Genomic DNA, 20,396 nt, shown 5'->3' with positions numbered 1-20,396 from the left:
CCAATAATACCTATATTTTGAATTATATTATACTTTACCTATATTTTGAATTATATTATATTTTACCTAAAAAAGTCGCTTTTAATATTTCTTAATATTTCTCAAGACTTCATAGATTCATCGCATCGAATTTCCACAACTCGTTCATTCTTTCAAAGCCATTGGATCCTTTTCCTTGAGAATCTCCTCTCTTACATTCCGTCCCAAAGAGTGACCGAGACCAGTTTAGTCACGTTTTCATTCATTTGGAATCTAGGTTCTACCACATCATTTTTATTTACTTTTTTCCCCTCTTTTTTTTTTCTTCGAAAGGCACAAAATAAATAAGATTAATTTTTCGGAAGGGTGTAAACAAAGAAAGAATAAAAATGAACTAAGTAGAAAAGAATACAATAATAATAGCAAAAAGATGCTAGGTACGGGAAAACGTATGGGTAAAAAAAAAAAAAACAAATTACACTGTGAATGAACCGAACTGACTGCTCTTATAAAGCTAAATGCAAAACATGAACAAAAACAACCTTGCCCACCACATACCACAGGCAAAAGAAGAAACTACTGCTCAACAGCGCTCTAAGAAGCCAAATTTCCACGCTATCAAAAACATTATATTCAGATAAAAAGCATCTTACTGGCCAAGGCAAAGCATTTAGCTCAAGTAAAAAGAACGAATAACTTTTTAACTAAGCCTGGTTTCTACCGACACCACCGCCCCTTGTTCGTCCACCCATCCGCCCCCGACCTCGAATGTAACCCCTACCCCCTCTGCCTCTATCATAGCCAGATCCTGAAAGGAATGCAATTGATTCAAACAACTTAACTCGATCCATACTAACCACATCATTGTTTCATCTCTCTGTTCTAAGAAATCTTAAAAGTAAAGATCACGAGAGCTTAACAATAATTTGGTGGCACCAAACATCAACGAAGTCCGCAAAATGACAGTTACCTGGCCTCACTAATCAACAAACGATTCTGAAAAGAAAAAGAAAGTTGAGAAAGAAACTTACCACGATATGCCCAACCTCTGCCTCGCCCACCTCCTCTACCCCAGTTTGAGTACCCACCATTATCTATGTTGACAAAAAAATAGAAACTATATATTAGGCTGTACTCAAGGATTAGCGTGCATGAAAATGAAAGAGGAAAACATATTCACCTTGATAGTTGTCGCCAGATCCACCTTGGTAGCCGTTACCAGACCCGCCTTGGCCGTTACCAGACCCGCCTTGGTAGTTGCCATATCCACCCTGGTAGTTTCCATATCCACCCTGGTAGTTGCCATATCCTCCTTGGTAGTTTCCATATCCTCCTTGGTAGTTTCCATATCCACCTCTGCCCCAACCACGTCCCCTCCCTCTACCACGACCTCGGCTTTGGCCATATGGATCTGCCAATGTGCAGGAATGTCTCAGAGTTCAAGTATGAGAGAACCATAATCCAACAGTTAATAATTCAGTCTCCATTTAACATTGTTTATAGATTGTCCAGGCACAGACTTGACCTTCCCAATGAATTAGAATCGATTGGGTGTGGCCAATCTCGGGGGGAAATTTGTGTGGTTTGTGCTTATTGTATGAAACTACGTTATTCTCCAGTAACATCAATTGATTCCTTTCCTATAGATTCCCACTCAGTATCTCAAACCTTCAACCAACATCTAGTCCTGCCCTAACATCCCAAGGCCCAAATTCACTGGGATCAACCCCCCCGGGGGGGTATGGGTGCCCGTTTTTAAGGGAAGGTTGGTAATGAGATACTGGAAGCTCAAGAAGATTTAAACCTTAAATATTTGATTTCTTTACTTACGAAATGACGTATGGTGGATCCCAAGAATTTTAAATTATCTTGATTCTGTTTCCATGCCTTTTTTATGTATTGTTGCTGCACTATGTAGGGTGGAAGATATAACATTTACACAAATTAACAATAAATCGTTTTCAGACTGAACTATCACCTTCATTAATAGCATTGTAATAAGGACGAGACTGTCTTGGCTGTTGTTGCTGCTGCAGATTATATTGTTGCTTTGGCTGTTCCACAACATGTGGAGCTTGGTACCTACAAATAATAACATTTTTTATTCTTAAATACTCGTAAAGAAACTTCAGCACAAAAAGTGGAAAGCAGTACATTAAGGACTAGATTATCTTACCCAGGAGCGTTTTTATTTAGCTCTCGATTTGATAAGGTAATTGATATCATTGAGACATAGCGAGTCATCTCCACACTGCAGATATCTCAGAGATTATTTGTTAAACATCTGCAGAACAGTATGATAAAGCTACATACTCGCAGCAATAAGAAAATCTGCAATTGCAAACTAAAGAGTACGAAGCCACACAATGCAAAGTTGTGCATACAAGCATAAAGAAACCAACCCGCAAGAAGTGCATAGGTCATTATTAGGCAATTAACAGAGAATCCTAGATATTAAAACACTTACGGTATAAGGCCTTCTTCAATAGGTTCCCATACATCAGTTATGCTCACTGAGCTGATGGAAGTTTCTTGATGCAATCGTGGAGTTCGCTTCTGTTAGAGGATGAAACTGGCCTGCTGAGTATAAAAAATTAAACATGCACAGTTGCAGAACGTAAAGAACTCAAACCTTCAAAATTTCTGCAATGGCAACACCTTTACTGATTGCCTGCCCCATGGCTTTCAAGACTATCTCTCTAACACGTTTGTCCTGGATGAGTGAAAAATGTGATATATTAAACCAAAACATAAAAGGTACATTCTCACTTGAGCAACACGCTTAGATATGTCTGAATAAACAATTAAATATAGCTAAGCTTTGCAATCCAAGTCTAGCCTGAATAAAAAAAATAGCAATTGAAATCATCAACTAATTGCACATATAACAATGGAATATTAAACTTGATCCCATGAATAACATTAATAATTAAATTCTTCTAATAAAAAATTAGAAATATACAAATTGAAAAAATCTATGATCCAAAAAATCAAGCCAATATAATAAAGAAACACCAGACTCCATGATATTACATTGTAGAACATGAGCTGTAGTGTATATGATTCTTTTTATAAGAAAAACAATAACGTAATGTATCTTGACGGTCAATTTACATATTGAAAAAATGTATACAACCGGAAGAAACCTGAGCCAAAAATCACGTCAAGTTAATACAGAAACACCTAGCTCCACATGATCGATGACCTAACATAATAACTCGATTTGAGAATACAGTATAAAGCATAGATTCAACTGTATCTTTTCTTCTTATAAGAAAATAATACCGAAACTACAAATTCACGAAAAATTAGAAGAAAAAACTATAAGAACTGTAGATAATCAAACAGAACTGATGACATCAAACGAGCTGTCGCAGATTACGATGTACCATAACTCGTGCATTAAACTAACAGACACTTTCACAGTCAATGCAAATTACGGCAAAGCGTCAGCCAGCGAGCAAACATCCCTCAGAAGTCACAAGTAGAAGAAAAGAAATCAATACACCAGCAACATACCAACTCAACAAATGCCGACTGACATTACAAAAAGAAAATGCAAAAACTAATAGAAACCAAGAAAATCTCCTAAAACTTGACTAATACGTCTCATGTATCCACAATCCACACTCAGAAACCTAACCTCATAAGACAGATTCAGCATTACGAAAAATCAGTAGAAAGAATAAAACAAAGATACTCCAACAAAAGACGAAATGAAATACAATAGATAATGAGAATCAATCAAAGAAACAGTGGCATGGTACCTGCAGTAGGGTGGAAGCATAAGTGATGTAGTTTCGGATAGCGCCTTGGCTGGTGATGCGGATTTCATTTTCGTTTATCGGAGATTCAGGCTTAGGTTTCTCGACCTTCTGGTATCTATCCATGGCAGTGCTTCAGCACGGCGGGAAGCGAAAGAGGGAAGAAGATGAAGAAATCAGGAACCCTAACGGGCAAGGGGAGAAAGCTTGAGTGTGAGTGTTTGTGTATGGTTTTGAGCTGGAAGAAAGAAATGGGGGAAAGGAGGCTAAAACCCCTGAATTTTTCTCACTTTCCTTTTAAACTACAGACGAAATCGGTTCGCCAGGTTCCACAATTTCCTTTTTTTTTTTTTTTTTTTTTTTTTTTTTTTGGTGCAACATTATTTGCAAATTTGGCGCGTAAACTGCACCGACGGTTTAGATTTTACTTATTTTTTCAACCATTAGATTGTGGGCCTCAAATTATTTGAATAATTAATTATTAATAATTTATTTTAAAATTACTAGATGAAATTATTTTTCATTAATACATTTAAATTTTAAAAAAAATCAAAATATCTTTACTGTATACGAACCAAAAAAAACTATTATAGTTATTACCCATTACTTATCATTCTAAGCCTCACAGCCGCTAGGGAGAAATTTTCACACCCCCTATAACGAATGTTTTGTTTCCCTCTCGAGCTGCTGATGTGGGATCTCACTATCCACCCCTTGAGGGCCAGCATCCTCACTGACACATTGCCTAGTGTCTGGTTTTTATAGCATTTGTAATCGTCTTAAGCCCACTTCTAGCAGATATTGTCCACTTTGTTATCGTCGTCAGCCTCACAATTTTAAAACGCGGCTAGGGAGAAGTTTCCACACCCTCTATTACGAATGTTTTGTTTCCCTCTCCCGCTGCTGATGTGGGATCTCACTATCCACCCCTTAAGGCCCAACATCCTCACTGACACATTGCCTAGTGTCGGGCTTTGATAGCATTTGTAATCGTCCTAAGCCCACCTCTAGCAGATATTGTCCACTTTGACTCATTACGTATCGTCATCAGTGTCACAATTTTAAAACACGTCTACTAAAAAGAGGTTTTTACACACCTATAAGAAATGTTTTGTTCTCATTTCAAACGGACATGGAATTTCACACAAACATCTATTAGTAGACTGAGGATGAGGATAGCATTGATGAATATCGTTTCCCAATGGTTTCTGTGAGTTGCCGGCTTCTTTTGAAGCCAGTATGATGTGATTTAAAAAAGATGCCAAAATGGTTCTTTGATTCCTCCCAAGTAAAGCAAGTTTAGTCTTTCTCTCACAAATTTTCAGAAAAGAAGAAATGCCAAAATTGCTTGAACTCAAAAGAAAAGAATGAAACATCTAAATGAGTGATACTTGTCCTAAGATGCCTATTCTGATCTCAATCTCGACCTGCGAAAACCCGAAAAGATTCACGTAGTGAAAAGGGAAGGCAGATGTGAAGCTCAGTTATCCTAAGATGCTTGTTATGATCTCAATCTCGACCTGCGAAAACCCGAAAAGTTTCACGTAGCGAAAAGGGAAGGCAGATATGAAGCTCAGTTGTCCTAAGATGCCTGTTATGATCTCAATCTTGACCTGCGAAAACCCGAAAAGATTCACGTAGTGAAAAGGGAAGGCAGATGTGAAGCTCAGTTGTCCTAAGATGCTTGTTATGATCTCAAGCTCGACCTGCGAAAACTCGAAAAGTTTAACGTAGCGAAAAGGGAAGGCAGATGTGAAGCTCAATTGTCCTAAGATGCTTGTTAGATCTCAAGCTCAACCTGCGAAAACTCGAAAAGTTTCACGTAGGAAAAGGGAAGACAGATTTGAAGCTCAGTTACCCTCTAAAACTAAAGACTTGTTAGATGATGGTTTGAATTACACTCAAAATGTTACTTCAGATGCATGTTCTTCACAGATACTTCAAAAAAATTTACATAAAAATCCTCTGACAATTCACAGATTGCAAGTAGATCAAACAGTTGATAATCTGTCTTCCATTTCCTTCACAGCTCTAGCACAACAACTGTCCATTTCAAGGTAGAGAAGGGAATTCAGTCAGTTCCTCATGCTTTTGTTTCATAATAATTTTCATATAAGTCAGTTTTAGAGCCTTACATTCAGAATCTGTAGTGATCCAGCTTCCTTTTCTTGGATAACAGTGATTGATTTCTTCAATGGCAGTGGAATTAAGGGTAATGGAACAGTTCTTGAAGGAGGAAACTCGCGATACTGATGAGTAGGTTGAGGAAACGGAGGAGCGTCTTTCAGCTTCCCATCTGAAACTGACCTTGCGGGAGTCCGTGCTCGCTTGATCATCGTCCCGGCCAGGAGCTTCTCGGTTTCGTGTTCGTGATACCTGAAAGAATTTGCATAATTTTGAGCCATTCAGTACTGTGTATAGCTTTCAAATACAGAAAACTTATTGACTGTGAAATAAGATTGTATAAACCATCAGAAAGCAAAACATAGTTATGTTAGTGTTTTTGTTTCTTTCATGTTCAGCATGGATCAGTTCAAGTTTTGGGTTTTGTGACAGCCAAGCCCACTACTACTAGCAGATATTGTCCTCTTTGAGCTTTTTCTTCTGGGTTTACCGTCAAGGTTTTTAAAACGCGTCTACTAGGGAGAGATTTGCAAACCAGGGCTTCCCCCTCAAGGTTTTTAAAACGCGTCTATTAGGGAGAGATTCCTGCACCAAGGCTTCCCCTCAAGGTTTTTAAAACGCGTCTACTAGGGAGAAATTCCCACACCAAGGCTTCCCCTCAAGGTTTTTAAAACGCGTCTGCTAGGAAGAGGTTTCCACACTCTTATAAAGAATGCTTTGTTCTCCTCCCAACGGGTGGGATCTCACAGGTTTGGTAGCAATTTAAAATTATATCATAACTAGAGCCATAAGCTCAAATCCCTGGAATATCACTTCCTCTCAACCAAAGTTCGTATAGTTCACGTTTTCGATTCTTCGAATCATGCTAATCCCCAAGTCCACACTTAACAAGAGTGTCGAGAATATAGTACCTTAACTTATGAGCTTAAGCTATTAAATTTCGTGGTAGTTCAAGAGGCAAATGATCTAATCCAATATCCAAACAAGGGCAGGTTATTAAGAAGTTAAGAAATCACCTTGTCAGTGATGAACTTCCCTCCTTTTTTTGATTTTGAAGCCACAGCCCATCTCAAAAGCTCCTTCATTCTTGATTTGGCTTTGATTTTAGTCTCCCCATTGGAGATAACTTCTTTTTTGCTGCATTGCTCTACTAAAGTGGTATCAGTGATTGGCAAGACTTTGGTGCCTGCATGAACAGAAGGAGAGTCTGCCATTTGACCAATCTCTTTCATTCCCTTAGCAATATCTTCGTTTATCATCTTTTGGATCCAATATTGTTGCATGTTATCAAAGTCCTCAGTTCTTGGACTAGACACCACTATCTTCTTTGATCTAGCAGATTCAAGTTAAACATTCATGACTCTCAAGACAAATCACTACCACTTAGACATTTTATCAAACAGGTAGTGTGCAGTTTTTCTCTTACCCCAACTTGCTCCCTTCTTGGTGGAATGTGAAGTCCTATGTCCATCTTTTTCTTTAGTTTCCTTGAAAACCCATTGAAGAAGTTGCTGCAATGCATCAAAACAACAAAAAATCCATTAAGATTTAACAGAAAAAACAGAGAGAAAAGGCATCATTTTTAGGAAGTTCTACAGAGCAAAGGTGTTTGAAAGTGGTACCTGCATGGGTGTGATTGGTAGAAGGAGGTTCCTTTAAAAGGGGTTTTGCACATGTCGAAGAAAGGTGACAAACTTTGGGTCAAAAGGGAAAGGGCTTAGAGATCTGGCTGTGCTGTCCCTTTGCTGAAGATTCCCTGTGTTCACTGAGAAAGGCTGTGAGGGAAAATGAATACAGAGAGAAATTTTTGGAATGAGAATCTAAGGAAGATGCTGAAGATAAGCAAGCAATGAGTGTAAGAGAGGTGGCATGTGATCTGAGTAATTTATAAACAACACAAGATGCCAAAATAAAATATTAAAACATAAACACATTGAGCAAACTCATTAAGAGACAAATATTTTGTGACGCCTTTTTGAATAATTTTTTTTCATTTTGAGATTACTGCATAGCTTGGCCCATGTGACCCTTGCTTGAGCCCTACACTTGGATGAATGTGGATGGGTCCCATGATAAGGGCCTACCAGAGCATTGACTTGATTGGTTCAACGTCCGTTCTTGATAGGACGGACACACTCCATTTAAGTAGGGAATGAGCAAGGGAGCGGGTAGAAAAAACCCACTCAACGGGGACGAGGAACTCATTCCCCATCTCATTTTCTGAACTTTTGTGTTTTTAACCAATAAAAAGTGAATGCAACTTTAGACTTATATGATAAGAGTAGTTTTTACAAAATGACAATTTAATGATGTTAGGTCGCTATCACATTATAGTTTGCTATTATAAATGTTTGAATGGACAACCAAATGCTGAAAAGACAACCAACTTTTGTCGTTCTTTTTCACGATGTGTTGTAACTCTTTCACTTACGTGTCACTTTTTCGTTCATTTTTTTTGGAAGTTGTGGTAGGCATTAGGTGTAAAAATATTTTTAGTACTCTCAAAGCACCTAATCCACATGTGTTACACAGGCCAATTAGTGGATCAAATTGTTATTTCAAGGTATTTTGGGGGCAATTTGGTATTTTCACATCAACTACTTGACCTCTTGATCGAGAATATATCTTTAACTAGTTTAAGTTTGCTTTTGTTGGCTCGAAAGTAAGGAGTATTGAATATTGGAGAAGAGACAAGAATAAAACGAATTACATAAGTAATAATAAATTGATTGCTCTTCAGCTAAATGCAAAAACATGAACCAAAAAACAACCTTGCCCCACAAATACAATGCTGCATTCCCACATTATCTATAAAGAAAAATATGCTAACACCTAATAACGCTGGAAATTGTGAAAACCGAATTCCAAGCTATCAACAACAAATATGTGATAGTTCATCCCACTGGCCAAGGCAAGCATTTAGCTCAAGTAAGAGGCACGAAGAACAAACGAATATGTTTCGACTAAACCTGGTTTCCACCACTGCCCCTTGCCCGACCGCCCATTCGCCCCCGTCCACGGCCATAACCTCTACCCCCTACTCCTCTGCCTCTTTCGTATCCAGCTCCTGCAGGAAGAAAATAATCGCTTGAAACGCCTTGTTCCCATAAGCATTTCGCAAACATTACAAGATCAGAAGTATAAAGAGCTACATACACTTTCATTACTGGCTATGATTTTGAAGAAAACTTAACAAGTCAACGCATTGCAATAATTTTCAAAACATTCCTACAGACAACTCAAGGACAGATTTGGCTTGTATTTTTGCAATGTGCGGAGAAATTAGAGAAAGAAACTTACCGCGATAAGCCCAGCCGCCTCTACTCCGCCCACCTCCTCTTCCCCAATTCGAATATCCACCTTGATAGTTCCCATTATCTATGATGAATAAAACTCACAGAATTTAATCTACTCCAGAACAGTATGAAGGCTAATGCAATCCAGTAAACACTTTAGAACATACTTCAATCTAAACTATCTGATAATTCCATATTCACCTTGATAATATCCAGATCCACCATGGTAGTTGTCAGATCCACCTTGGTACTGGCCGTAACCACCTTGGTAGTGGCCGTATCCACCTTGGTAGTGGCCGTATCCACCTTGGTAGTTGCCGTATCCACCTTGGTAGTTCCCATATCCACCTCTTCCCCAACCGCGCCCTCTCCCTCTACCACGTCCTCTCCCTTGGCCATATGGATCTGCAAAAATACCAAAAATATGTAAAAATCTATACGAGGTAGGGTACGATCCAATGGTAAAATGTCGAAATCACCTTCATTAACAGCATTGTTATAAATGCGATGTTGTCTGGGTGGTGGTTGTTGTTGTTGTTGTTGTTGAGGAGGCTGCTGTTGATTGTTATATTGTTGCTTTGGCTGTTCCACAAAGTATGGAGCTTGATACCTACAAACAGAAGTTATTTCATAATCATACATGTGGAAGAAACAGCATGAAATATGTAAGAAAAGTAGCTAAAATCCCACATTTTATACCAAATTGCAGAATCAGCAAAAATACAGAAACTTACCCTGGAGAACTTTTATTTAGCTCTCGACTGGACAATGTAATTGAAATCATCGAGACATGACGAGTCATCTCCACCCTGTGTGACATGTTAGAAGTTATTTCGTGCACGTCTATAAAGGAGTAAGCTACATAGTACAAACCCATAGAACATGCAACAAAGTAGTGAGCGACGCATATAGAGTGAATGCAAATCAACCAAGACACAAGCAGGTTTTCAATTCTTTGTTATACAATTAAATCTGAAAGCAAAGATTAAGAAAACTTACGGGACAAGACCCTCTTCAATTGGTTCCCATACATCAGTTATGCTAACTGAACTGATGGCTATTAGTTGATGCAACCGCGGTATTCTCTTCTGTTTTAGGAATACGCAAAGCTAATCAATTATGAACTACACAACATTTGCACTCAAAGGCACGCATATTCTAAAGGAAATATACCTTTATAATTTCTGAAATAGCCACTGCTTTACTGATTGCCTGTCCCATTGCTTTTAAGACGATTTCTCTGACACGTTTTTCCTGAATAAGTTCCAAAAACAACAATATTCAATGTGATTCAATTTTTTGTCTCTATCATTCGTAACTAAACTATAAGTGATAATTAGTAAAGTTCTTCCCAATACCTAGAAGAATACACGAATTAACATATCGAAACAATTACACAGGCAACCCCAGAAATTATCGAATCATCGAGAACTAAGAACAAAATCCAGAGCAGCCCGAACCGATTGACACACAGACAGTTCCAAATTGAAAAAAACGAACCGAATCCTACAGAACGGACACAGCATTGCCACACACACACAAAATAGGGAGAGAAAAAAAAAAGGAATCAGCAAGCGGACATTGTGAAATGCAATCAAATGATGGAAGTAAAGAGTAGAGGAGATTGAATGGGAAGAGGAAATACCTGGAGCAGTGTAGAGGCATATGTGATGTAGTTTCGAATGGCGCCTTGAGTAGTGATTCGGATCTCATTTTCGTTAATCGGTAATTCGGGTTTGGGCATCTCGACCTTCTGATACCTATCCATGGCGTCGTGCTGGCGGTGAAGCGATAGATGGAGGAAGACGATGAGAGATAATCAGAAACCCTAGCGCGCCACAGAGGAGTTGCTAACTGTATCTTTGGAGAAGAGACTAAACCCTCTGAAATGAAGGTTTTCCTTTCAATCAAATGTTGAAAGTACGGACTTTTAACATGATTTCGCCATTTTATTATTATTATTATTATTATTTTTTTTTTTTTGCTAAATTAATAATAAAAAAATACATTTTTAACATTTAATATTGTTTAATTAATTTTTAAAAAAAAATTAAAAAACTTTCAAAGTATTTTAATTAATGTATTATATTTTTATAATATTTTAAATTATATTGAAAAAATAGAAATTATTTATTAATTAATTTTTAAAAATATATAGGAAATTTGGGAAGGATGGAATGAAATAGAAATAGGAGGCGGGACGGGAAATCACTAAATTCGCGGCTTCAATTCGCAGTCCCTTGCTTTGATTCGCTCGCCTTCGCGGAAGACCTTCAATCCATGGCCAACAATCCTTCGCAGCTACTGCCCTCAGGTTCGCTTCTGCTTCTTCTTCGATTTTTTTTTTTTTTTTTTTTGCTCATTTTCCCCTCCTATTTCGATTGAATTGGACTCTAATTTACTTGGTTTATGGTGAGAATTTGCAGAGTTGATCGATCGATGTATAGGGTCGAAAATATGGGTCATTATGAAAGGCGACAAGGAACTCGCCGGTACTCTCAGAGGATTCGATGTTTATGTCAACATGGTTCTTGAAGATGTTACTGAATAGTAAGGGCTTCTATGAGATCTAAACTCACATTTCTTTGGTTTGCTCATCGTATTTCGCATAATTTGTTGTGTTTGAGTCTGTTCTGTTTGTTCTCTTTCTCTTATGAAGTGTTTGATGTGTTGATTTTAGTGTGGGGGAATATGAGGCGAGTAGAGGAAAGTATTTGGCTCAAGGTCGTATTTGTCTGTGTTTAAGGGATTGAAACGTGATTGAAAGTGACAGAATGTGGCGCTAGAGCAATTTGAGTTATTGAGCATGTGATTTTCATTGAATTATGGAGAGCTTTTGAGTTAAGGTTTAGAAACTCCCTTATTCAAATTTTCGAAGGGAACTGGACACTGGAGGTTTCTTTAGAAGTTAAAGGAAAGTGATCCATACTCTCATGCCATACTGAAATAGAAGGAAAAGAGTTAACAAGAGAGGAGGATAACCCTAACCATGTTCAGTTCCTGCGAAGATTCCGTTGATGAAAGTGTTTCTTTTCATGGAGGTAAGGTAAAGTAGAGAACCAAAATCTCTCGTAAAGTAGAAGGAAAAAGTTGGCTCAAGTGTCGAGCAGTACTCTGCCTAGGTTGATACACACTGTTGTTTTTTTTCCACGCCTGATTCTCAACAAATTGGGGGTCAGTAATCGTGTTCCCCATCACTGTACAATTTTACTACCTTCTTCTATGTTGGGGATAGGAAAAATTGGCAAACAGATTTAAGCGGGATACATGATTGTTATTGTTCTATTCTTTCCCTTTTGGAGCTGTAAAGCTAGCAGATTATTGCTTACTTTTCTCTTCCGGGGTCCGGTTGTGGATATATAACCAGATTGGGAAGCTCATAGTTGAGCATCAAGTTCTGAATGTGATGATCAAGATGTTTTAATTAACTCATCATTGGAAAGCTCATGATGTTTTTCTTATTAAATATATGAAAATTGACTTGAATTCTCAATGGTTACTGACAAAAGGAGTAACGATTTGGTAAGAACACAAGGAGTTGTTAAATTGTTAAATTGTCTTTGCTTATGATCTTAGACCGACCCCTTCTAGTTTACTGACTATTCAAGCTTTTCATAGAACTTGTTTCAGCTTATTCTGATGTTTTCAGTACTGGGTTAATATGGATATTGAAGTGGTCATAAGTTCGTAATCTTCTTTCGCTCAATAGAGCCTACATCTAAATTATAACTAATCAATGAACGATCCATTCAACAGAGTACTTGTTGTTGGAGCTAATATCACCATTGCTGATTTTCTTTCCTGTTCTACCAATCAAAATCTAGGGTGCGCTCCATTGGGCCTAAAATTCCTATCTTTGCACGTCTTTTATGCTTGTGACATGTACGATTTGCTGTCTTTTTTATGAACCTAATGACTCTTTGTTTTAATCAAGACTCATAGCGCTCTCTACAATCTACTATATGGTTTCACTCTCTCTGCATTACATTGTAGTGAGATCACTGCCGAGGGGAGACGGATAACAAAGCTGGATCAGATTCTACTCAATGGGAACAACATTGCTATTGTAAGTGACAATCACAGTTTTATTGTTTACATGCACTTGTTTGGGGAAGCCACAAGTCTTTAGACGATCTCCTCCTAGACCAATGAACAATGATTGTAAAAGAGGCCAAGCTTCATGATGATTGTGGGTGTGCGCCAATTCCCACCTTTATAATGATAGTAATAGTAATTTAAAGGAACCATCATTGTTCGTCCCAATGGTTAAACAGTCGAGTCTTAATTCACATGCCTCTTATGTCATTCATAGTTTCGTGAGATCAGTCAATGTGTGAGCAAGTTGACGTGGACGTTATTTAATATTAGCCAACATGCACGTGAACTCATATAGACAAAGCTGAGCGAAAAAAACAAATAGAGAATTCAGAGTTGGTGTAGTTGTCCTTTTAAGATTAGTCAATGTGATTGTTAGCAGCTCATCTAGACGAACTAGAAGTTCTTATTAACGTCTGATTGTTGAAGCAAATTGTTTATTTGCAGCTCGTCCCCGGTGGATCACCTGACCCAGAATAAGTGCAGAATATGAATAGCATGTTGTTCTGGTGGGGAAACCTTGCACGATTTTCATGGTTGGCTCCCAGTGCCAAACATTTACTTTTCTATGGACGTAGAAAGACTCAGGTGACATCTTTCATGTATTTGATTGAAGTAAAGCGTCATAGTTTCGTGTTTTGTCGATGTGAATCTAGCTTTCTTCATATTCACTGCTTCGACTGGAAATCTTTTGGCTTAATTCTGAATTTGACTGCTTTCAATGGGTTCACAAATTTTTTAAAAGCTAGAGCTGTAATACCCTGAAGTAAAACACTTCTCCTGATTTTAAAACAATGAAGGAGATCGATTTGTTTTACTTCCTGATTTTAAAACAATGAAGGAGATCGAATCAAATCGATAATCGAGCCAAGTCATACAAAGGAAGTTTGGTTTTATTATCACTTATAATTAGATTACAAGTTTGATCAAGTGTTGTTAAGAGTGTGTTTGGTATATCTTCTAATTTAAGTATTTTTTCTTAAAATATTTTTAATAAAAGGCATTTTTCTACCTATTTGAAAGGTATTTTTATGCGTACTTGGAAGGTTTTTGATTAATCGCTTTAAAATCATTTATCAAATATCTTTTCAAACAATTTTTCAATTAATCCAATGTTTGCAAAGCGTTATTTATTTTTATCATATAAATCAGTTGAGAAACAACAATAAAGTATTTTAAAAAAATAATCATATAATAAGTGTTTTTTATTATAAAATAAACAGCTATTTCAAACACATTATGAGAAGGTTGGTGTTGTACTTGACTAATCCATCGTACCATGGATAGAATCATGTACTTGAAAAAAAAAAAAAAAAAAAAAAAAGAACTAGGTTTGAAATGAATTGGTACATGAAAAATCTAACCTAGATTGATAACAAAAATGTGGAGCTATTGATACATTCATTCATTAAATAGTATTGCAAATTCTTAGATTCATTCATTTGAATAGAGTATTGTAAATTCTTAGATGGGATTGTTGGAGATCAAAATGTAGTTTCTCAATGTGAGGTTGGCCTTCCATGGTGAAGTTCATCGACAGAGTCACCTCTCTCAAATACAGCTGCAACTCCCATTCCTGAGCCTACATAGGGCATGGATTGTTATATAAAATCAGTTAACTTTACTATTAAGGATAGAGTTGATATCAACTCACAGAGAGGTCGGAGAGGTCGATCTAAGTCTGATTTAATGGATTAATACTTTGAAAAAGTTTCAAAGGTTTAGATTTCCACCTCATCCCTTGAACTTAAATAATAGAGATCATAGAGAGATATATACCAATGCACATGGAGATGATACCAAATCGACTATCCCTCCCACGACGCTTCATTTCATTCAAGAGAGTTGCCACACAACGAGCACCTGACACCAAATGAGGAAAAACATGGGCACCAAATGAGGAAAAACATGGGCTTATCATGTGCCTGCAATAATGGTATGGTTTTTCAAGAATGATTCATTACTTAATACTAAAGAGACAGCCTTGGTCATAGGAAAACGGTTGGAATGAATATTTATGTCATAGTTCTATTACTTTTGGTATTCGCTAGTATGAACCAATTCGTCACATATTCAAACATAGATGAGATATCTATTATTTTTTGTAAGTATAAAGCTTCAATCTTCCACCTTACATTTGTTGGGAGAGGGAAAAACTTTACTCATTGTCACTGTCATCTCATTGTTAGGAGCGTTTAAGAAAATTCAATAACTCAAAAACTCTAATCAACTTATATAGATTGGGTCAATAAACTAAAACTTAATGAATTGGGCCAATTCAATCTAGCTTGAATATGTTTATCAATACTTACAAATATGTTGGGTCATTTGATAGGATACATGATTGAAACCTTGAGTTCCATACTAAATGAAGACGGGGATATAGAAATTGTGAAATGTGAGAGATTACCGGTTGCGCCCAAAGGATGTCCAAGAGCCATTGCACCGCCATTAACATTCACCTTTTCAGTATCAAGCTTTAGTTTCTTACAGCAATACACAAACTGAGATGCAAATGCCTGCCAAATCCCAAAACCTTTTTAACATTATAATTAAACAAATCTTCCAAAGTTGTGGTTTCAACAACCAAGCGATGGTTTATGTGTTTTCCTTCTTTTTTAGTTTCTGAAATTTATATACAACTTCAACAATGTCTCTAAAGGAGAATTAAGAAATAGGAACGTTGTCCACCACACCCATCTCTCTAAAAATGTTAATTATAAGTCATAGAATATTATATATAATTTTTATTCTTAATCATCAAGAAAGAGTGAAGAAAAATACCTCATTAATTTCAAAAAGGTCAATATCTTTAAGAGAGAGACCAGCAGATTTGACAGCCGCTGGAATTGCAACAGCTGGTCCAATTCCCATTACTGCTGGATCCACACCAACTGCTGAAAAACTCCTGCATGCATTTCCAGAAAGAAAAATTAACTCCACAATATAGAAAATCGTCAAGAAATGAAGATCAAATTCTTTATTCTACCGCTCACATATGATTTAAACCAAGGTGCTCTCAAGCAAAGATTCAGATAAATTCTATTTAAACGTGTGGCGAGGTAGCTTAGTGAGTAGAGGGGACTGAATTCTGCCTATACCTTCACTACCTACTTTTTCTAGTCCTAACGCTAGTGGTCAAGATTGCGAGTGCCCAAGGCAACCTGAACCATTTTTTAGTACTACAAGAATCTCTTTTTATAAACACTACAATGCTTGGATTGGATTGCAGAAATATAGTTCTTTCGATTAGAAGATTCCCACTTTTTATACTTCTTCAAATGAGAAAGTTCTGATAAAAAGGGTGGAAAATAAAAATATTTCTTTAGCACTTGATCATTTTGCACAGTGAGCTCTATTGGGTCAACAATGTTAAGGAAATGGACATACCTGAAGATTCCAAGAATAGGCAGTCCCTTCTGGATAGCAACGCTTCTTTTCATGAGGAGAACTGCAGCAGCTCCATCACTAACTTGACTAGAATTCCCTATAAGAATAGAGCATTGATTTAAGCCATAATCCCATTGTTGACAAACATAATACCAAACCAAACTGTATGAAAGTAAAACCTGCTGTTGTGCAGCCATCTCTCTTGAATGCTGGCTTCAGCTTCGCCAAAGCTTCCATGTTTGTGTTGGGCCGAATGCCCTCGTCCACAGATACAATCACAGACTTCGCAACGCCGGATTTTGGGTCGATGATCTTAGGATTATGGTGGAAAATTTGTAAGTGACCAAGAAAACAAAATGAATGCACAGCTTTTAGCCATTAAAGAAGTCATTCTGCAATTACCTTTATGGGAACAGGGATGATCTCATCTTTGAATTTACCAGATGAACTTGCTGCAGCAGCACGTCTATGTGATTCAACCTGTTGAAATCACTCCTATGTTGAATTTTCACTAATGTTTTATCAAAAAAAATCTAAGTTAAAAGGCAGTGAACTTACAGCAGCCTGGTCTTGTTCTTCCCTACTCACACCATATTTTTGGGCTACATTTTCAGAAGTGATGCCCATAGGAAGCATACAATCTCGAGCTTGTTGGAAGGCATTTACCTATTAACAACTTTTATCAGATAAAACTTAAGAAAACAAGGTAAATCAGCAAGTTCATTGAAGGTGTAAAATGTAAAATATACTTTGGGATTGTTGCTAACAGGAAATGCAATGTTATCAATAGACATGCACTCCAACCCAGCTGCAATGCCTGCATTGCAAGACGGATCTTGTTAAAGTCAAATGGTCAACAATGTTATAACTTTTTTCTCTTCCCTTTCAGATTCTTGAATTCAATTGACCATACCAATATCATAGTATCCAACTTTAATGGCAGCAGCGACATCAGCAACAGCTTGAAGGCTCGACGAGCACTGTCGGTTAACAGTTCTTATGCTCACCGTATCTGATGCATCAGAAACAAAACATCCAAATCATAAGTCAAATGGTTGTGGAAAATGGGATTTTGGGCTATCAAATCCCATAGAGATGAAGCTATCTCTCTATTCGCAGTTCATTCTTATAACATACATAACTCTCGTGGTCTCAGGGATTGGTAACTGGAAGAACACTCCAAGTTTGGATCAAAACTTAAGAGAGAAATTGAAAAGGTTTCTATGTGAAACAAAAACATAAGAAGGAGAGATTTTGTATTGTACCAGGGAAGCCAGCATAGAAAGCAGCCATCCTGCATTCAGAGGCTCTCACAGAGCCAGGAGCCAAAACTGTGCCAACTACTATATCACCAACTTCCCTCGGATTCAAATTTGTTCTCTCAATCACAGCCTACATCATCAATCAATTTTTCAGATAATTTATAAACATAAGAACAAGAAACAAAGTATGACCAAAAAGTTGATCATTTGGTACACCTTATTTCGAACTAAACAAGCCAAAGAGTTGTAATAATTGAGCAGAATAGAAACATAAATGAATCAATCAATCAAACCTTGAGAACAGATGCAAGAAGATCATCTGCAGGAGTATCCTTGAAACCCCCTCTTTTTGCTCTGCAAAATGCTGTTCGATATGCTCTGTTTTCCATTTTTTTACAGCAAGAGATAATCATAGACAACAATGAGCTAACTAAGCCACTTCGGTTAAGAGATAAGGACGAACAGACAAAACTTACGCTACAATGACAATATCATCCCCAAACGCCGCAGTCCTATGGTAAGAATGTGAAGCGCTTTCTCCAGCAGCACATACAGAAGCCTATCCATACCCCAATCAAAAACAAGTTCAAACAAAAAGAAAAAATGCAGAGTAAGGAAGAAAATCAAGAACAATCCATTTCAAAAACCAAACAAACAGAGGAACTACAAAGTGGGGATTAATACGTACAGAAAACGAAGCAGATTCAGACTCAGAAGACGACGGCGACGATAGGCTGGGTTTCAAGTGTTGAAGAAGAATCCTCTGTCTGTTGAATGCCTTCTCCATTTCTCACTCTCTCGCTCTTCAATGGCGATGTTAATCGGTTCAATTCCAAATTCATGGGTTCAAAAGAAGATGAATCTTGTAAATAAATAGAATGGAAAGAAATCATGTGGAAATTGGGACTGAAATTGCGATGAACTTTTAGCAGAGTTTCTCAGCAGCGGTCCAAGTCTACCCCATAGACTAAACGCCGAAGTCTCGATGAAAGTATCCATGAAAATCGTGGAAATTGACTCTGCTTCTTGTTCGATCCACCATGGCCACAGCGGTGGTAGTTACAATTTTTGTTGTTTCATGGATTTAGGTAGTTAGGTTGGAACGCTAACACATAATCAAACCTAAACCCAAAATTTCGTCAATTTTTTTATAAATATTTTTAAAAACAACAAAAGAAAATAATAAAATAAATATTATAATATTAGACAGTGATCCGGACATTCTTCTACCTTCCCTGTTGTTTATTTACGGCTTTATAAGAGTGAAAATTATTTTAATAGACCAACATGCATTATTTCAGATTACGGGAGGTCACGTGACACAGAATTGTTTCAAATTAAACTAACTTGAATTTTAAATTTTTATTATTAAGTTACCGAAAATTAAGATGCATTTTTTAGTACAAATAGTATCGGGAATTTATTTTATTCATCAACCTCGTGAGAAAGGGTTGCACGTGGTAGTTGATTGTTGTGCGGGTTGGGGTTAACGTGGCAAATTGGTTGGTGTAATTTAATGGAGAACTAACTTCATTAAGTAGCATAGTTTTTTTTATCACGAACTTCAATGATATTGTACGTTAACTATTTAAAAAATAATAATAAATTTCAAATTACGAATAATTATTATTTATATCAACAAATTACATCTCATGGCTTAATGTAAATTTTGATTAATATTATTATTTATCTAATTTTAAAAAATTTCATTAATATTCTTCTAATTTATTTAAAAGTTTAAAAATATTATTACTATAATATCAACCTGTTATATTTTTATAAATAATAGTTTAAAAAATTATTATCGTCAATATATGACGAAAATTATTTATTTACACTTCATAGATTATTTTTAAAATTTATAATGTTATTTTTGAAATTTTATGAGTATTTTTAAAATATAGTATCATTGGAATTTTTTTTTATATTTTAAAATTAAATTTAAAGGTTTTTTTTTTAAATATAGGTTTAAATAATATTTTTAAAATATAATATTAACCGTAAAAATGTTTTTTTGTATTTTTTAAAATTAAATTTAAAGATATTTTTTAAGCTTTTCGATACAAAAATTTATTTTAATTATTGAAATTTAAGCGTAATAATCTTAAAATTTTATTCCATAAATTTGATAAATATAATATCTTAATTAATTGAGTTCATATTCATGTCGTTTTATTTATATTTGCTTCTAGCTCAACGCACGTACGTACATTTGAAGTCATATGTGAGGTGAAAATTTACATCGAGAATATTTTGATCGACAGTATGACGTTTTAACCAATTGCATTATATCCTAATTTTTAATTGATTATAAATCAACGTAGGCCGGATGATAATAATGCCTTAATCAATTGAGTTACATTAATGTCAATTTATTTACGACTGCGTCTAATTAAACGTGTTAATACATGCACTTGAATTCACGGGTGAGGTGGAATTTACCTCTCAAACCTAACCCAAATGGTCTATGTTTATATCGACTTTTG

The 20,396-nt window shown here is 36.4% G+C and overlaps 5 protein-coding genes across 7 annotated transcripts; 1 reads left to right on the top strand and 4 right to left on the bottom strand.

The window, feature by feature from the left end:
* Window positions 1-374: 374 nt before the first annotated feature.
* Window positions 375-4,024, bottom strand: LOC111795305 (uncharacterized). Its single transcript, XM_023677637.2, has 8 exons — window positions 3,747-4,024; window positions 2,612-2,692; window positions 2,447-2,535; window positions 2,156-2,230; window positions 1,958-2,061; window positions 1,160-1,390; window positions 1,011-1,073; window positions 375-787 (listed from the first exon to the last, which is right to left on the bottom strand). The coding sequence occupies exons 1-8, from the start codon at window positions 3,867-3,869 to the stop codon at window positions 684-686; spliced, it is 870 nt and encodes a 289-aa protein (XP_023533405.2). The 5' UTR covers window positions 3,870-4,024; the 3' UTR covers window positions 375-683.
* A 1,573-nt stretch (window positions 4,025-5,597) lies between these two features.
* On the bottom strand, window positions 5,598-7,964 carry LOC111795811 (uncharacterized). Of its 3 annotated transcripts, XM_023678402.2 has the most exons (5): window positions 7,490-7,508; window positions 7,294-7,378; window positions 6,884-7,199; window positions 5,879-6,119; window positions 5,598-5,786 (listed from the first exon to the last, which is right to left on the bottom strand). In XM_023678402.2, the coding sequence occupies exons 3-5, from the start codon at window positions 7,148-7,150 to the stop codon at window positions 5,767-5,769; spliced, it is 528 nt and encodes a 175-aa protein (XP_023534170.1). In that variant the 5' UTR covers window positions 7,151-7,199; window positions 7,294-7,378; window positions 7,490-7,508; the 3' UTR covers window positions 5,598-5,766. The 3 variants fall into 3 exon arrangements, with proteins under 3 accessions (XP_023534170.1, XP_023534171.1, XP_086979906.1); XM_023678403.2 differs by lacking the exon at window positions 6,884-7,199 and having other exon boundaries at window positions 7,490-7,964; XM_087123780.1 differs by lacking the exon at window positions 7,490-7,508 and having other exon boundaries at window positions 7,294-7,481.
* Window positions 7,965-8,564: 600 nt separating this feature from the next.
* LOC111795492 (uncharacterized) lies at window positions 8,565-11,070 on the bottom strand. The gene is made up of 8 exons (XM_023677949.2): window positions 10,809-11,070; window positions 10,337-10,417; window positions 10,163-10,251; window positions 9,898-9,972; window positions 9,643-9,773; window positions 9,365-9,568; window positions 9,168-9,245; window positions 8,565-8,934 (listed from the first exon to the last, which is right to left on the bottom strand). Exons 1-8 carry the CDS (start codon window positions 10,929-10,931, stop codon window positions 8,831-8,833), a joined length of 885 nt encoding a protein of 294 aa, XP_023533717.2. The 5' UTR covers window positions 10,932-11,070; the 3' UTR covers window positions 8,565-8,830.
* A 270-nt stretch (window positions 11,071-11,340) lies between these two features.
* LOC111794701 (sm-like protein LSM5) lies at window positions 11,341-13,980 on the top strand. Its single transcript, XM_023676815.2, has 4 exons — window positions 11,341-11,477; window positions 11,590-11,713; window positions 13,157-13,229; window positions 13,706-13,980. Exons 1-4 carry the CDS (start codon window positions 11,444-11,446, stop codon window positions 13,736-13,738), a joined length of 264 nt encoding a protein of 87 aa, XP_023532583.2. The 5' UTR covers window positions 11,341-11,443; the 3' UTR covers window positions 13,739-13,980.
* A 682-nt stretch (window positions 13,981-14,662) lies between these two features.
* LOC111795602 (3-ketoacyl CoA thiolase 1, peroxisomal) lies at window positions 14,663-19,009 on the bottom strand. Its single transcript, XM_023678125.2, has 14 exons — window positions 18,599-19,009; window positions 18,387-18,469; window positions 18,204-18,288; window positions 17,914-18,040; window positions 17,562-17,660; window positions 17,398-17,465; window positions 17,207-17,314; window positions 17,051-17,128; window positions 16,828-16,960; window positions 16,649-16,745; window positions 16,043-16,166; window positions 15,669-15,777; window positions 15,038-15,121; window positions 14,663-14,840 (listed from the first exon to the last, which is right to left on the bottom strand). Exons 1-14 carry the CDS (start codon window positions 18,695-18,697, stop codon window positions 14,758-14,760), a joined length of 1,377 nt encoding a protein of 458 aa, XP_023533893.2. The 5' UTR covers window positions 18,698-19,009; the 3' UTR covers window positions 14,663-14,757.
* Between the last annotated feature and the right edge of the window lie 1,387 nt (window positions 19,010-20,396).

Source organism: Cucurbita pepo, chromosome 5, assembly GCF_057944985.1.
Source record: "Cucurbita pepo subsp. pepo isolate OVF chromosome 5, ASM5794498v1, whole genome shotgun sequence".
NCBI classification, from domain to species: domain Eukaryota; kingdom Viridiplantae; phylum Streptophyta; class Magnoliopsida; order Cucurbitales; family Cucurbitaceae; genus Cucurbita; species Cucurbita pepo.
The sequence above is the reverse complement of the archived record's forward strand: the minus strand, read 5'-3'. Positions and strand labels throughout refer to the sequence as shown.

What these genes read in the sequence shown, in the direction of transcription:
- LOC111795811 (XM_023678402.2), bottom strand. Translation starts at nt 7,150, where the DNA reads ATGCAACAATATTGGATCCAAAAGATGATAAACGAAGATATTGCTAAG. An exon ending in GGAAGTTCATCACTGACAAG is followed by an intron (nt 6,120 to 6,883) that starts GTGATTTCTTAA and finishes AAATTCTTTCAG; the next exon opens with GTATCACGAACACGAAACCG. An exon ending in GATCACTACAGATTCTGAAT is followed by an intron (nt 5,787 to 5,878) that starts GTAAGGCTCTAA and finishes TGAAATGGACAG; the next exon opens with TTGTTGTGCTAGAGCTGTGA.
- LOC111794701 (XM_023676815.2), top strand. Translation starts at nt 11,444, where the DNA reads ATGGCCAACAATCCTTCGCAGCTACTGCCCTCAG. An exon ending in CTTGAAGATGTTACTGAATA is followed by an intron (nt 11,714 to 13,156) that starts GTAAGGGCTTCT and finishes ATTACATTGTAG; the next exon opens with TGAGATCACTGCCGAGGGGA. An exon ending in ATGGGAACAACATTGCTATT is followed by an intron (nt 13,230 to 13,705) that starts GTAAGTGACAAT and finishes GTTTATTTGCAG; the next exon opens with CTCGTCCCCGGTGGATCACC.
- LOC111795492 (XM_023677949.2), bottom strand. Translation starts at nt 10,931, where the DNA reads ATGGATAGGTATCAGAAGGTCGAGATGCCCAAACCCGAATTACCGATT. An exon ending in ATTGAAGAGGGTCTTGTCCC is followed by an intron (nt 9,973 to 10,162) that starts GTAAGTTTTCTT and finishes CATGTCACACAG; the next exon opens with GGTGGAGATGACTCGTCATG. An exon ending in TAACAATGCTGTTAATGAAG is followed by an intron (nt 9,569 to 9,642) that starts GTGATTTCGACA and finishes GTATTTTTGCAG; the next exon opens with ATCCATATGGCCAAGGGAGA.
- LOC111795305 (XM_023677637.2), bottom strand. Translation starts at nt 3,869, where the DNA reads ATGGATAGATACCAGAAGGTCGAGAAACCTAAGCCTGAATCTCCGATA. An exon ending in ATGCTTCCACCCTACTGCAG is followed by an intron (nt 2,693 to 3,746) that starts GTACCATGCCAC and finishes TCACTCATCCAG; the next exon opens with GACAAACGTGTTAGAGAGAT. An exon ending in ATTGAAGAAGGCCTTATACC is followed by an intron (nt 2,231 to 2,446) that starts GTAAGTGTTTTA and finishes AGATATCTGCAG; the next exon opens with TGTGGAGATGACTCGCTATG.
- LOC111795602 (XM_023678125.2), bottom strand. Translation starts at nt 18,697, where the DNA reads ATGGAGAAGGCATTCAACAGACAGAGGATTCTTCTTCAACACTTGAAA. An exon ending in TTTCTATGCTGGCTTCCCTG is followed by an intron (nt 17,661 to 17,913) that starts GTACAATACAAA and finishes CTGATGCATCAG; the next exon opens with ATACGGTGAGCATAAGAACT. An exon ending in ACATCCTTTGGGCGCAACCG is followed by an intron (nt 15,122 to 15,668) that starts GTAATCTCTCAC and finishes ATTTGGTGTCAG; the next exon opens with GTGCTCGTTGTGTGGCAACT.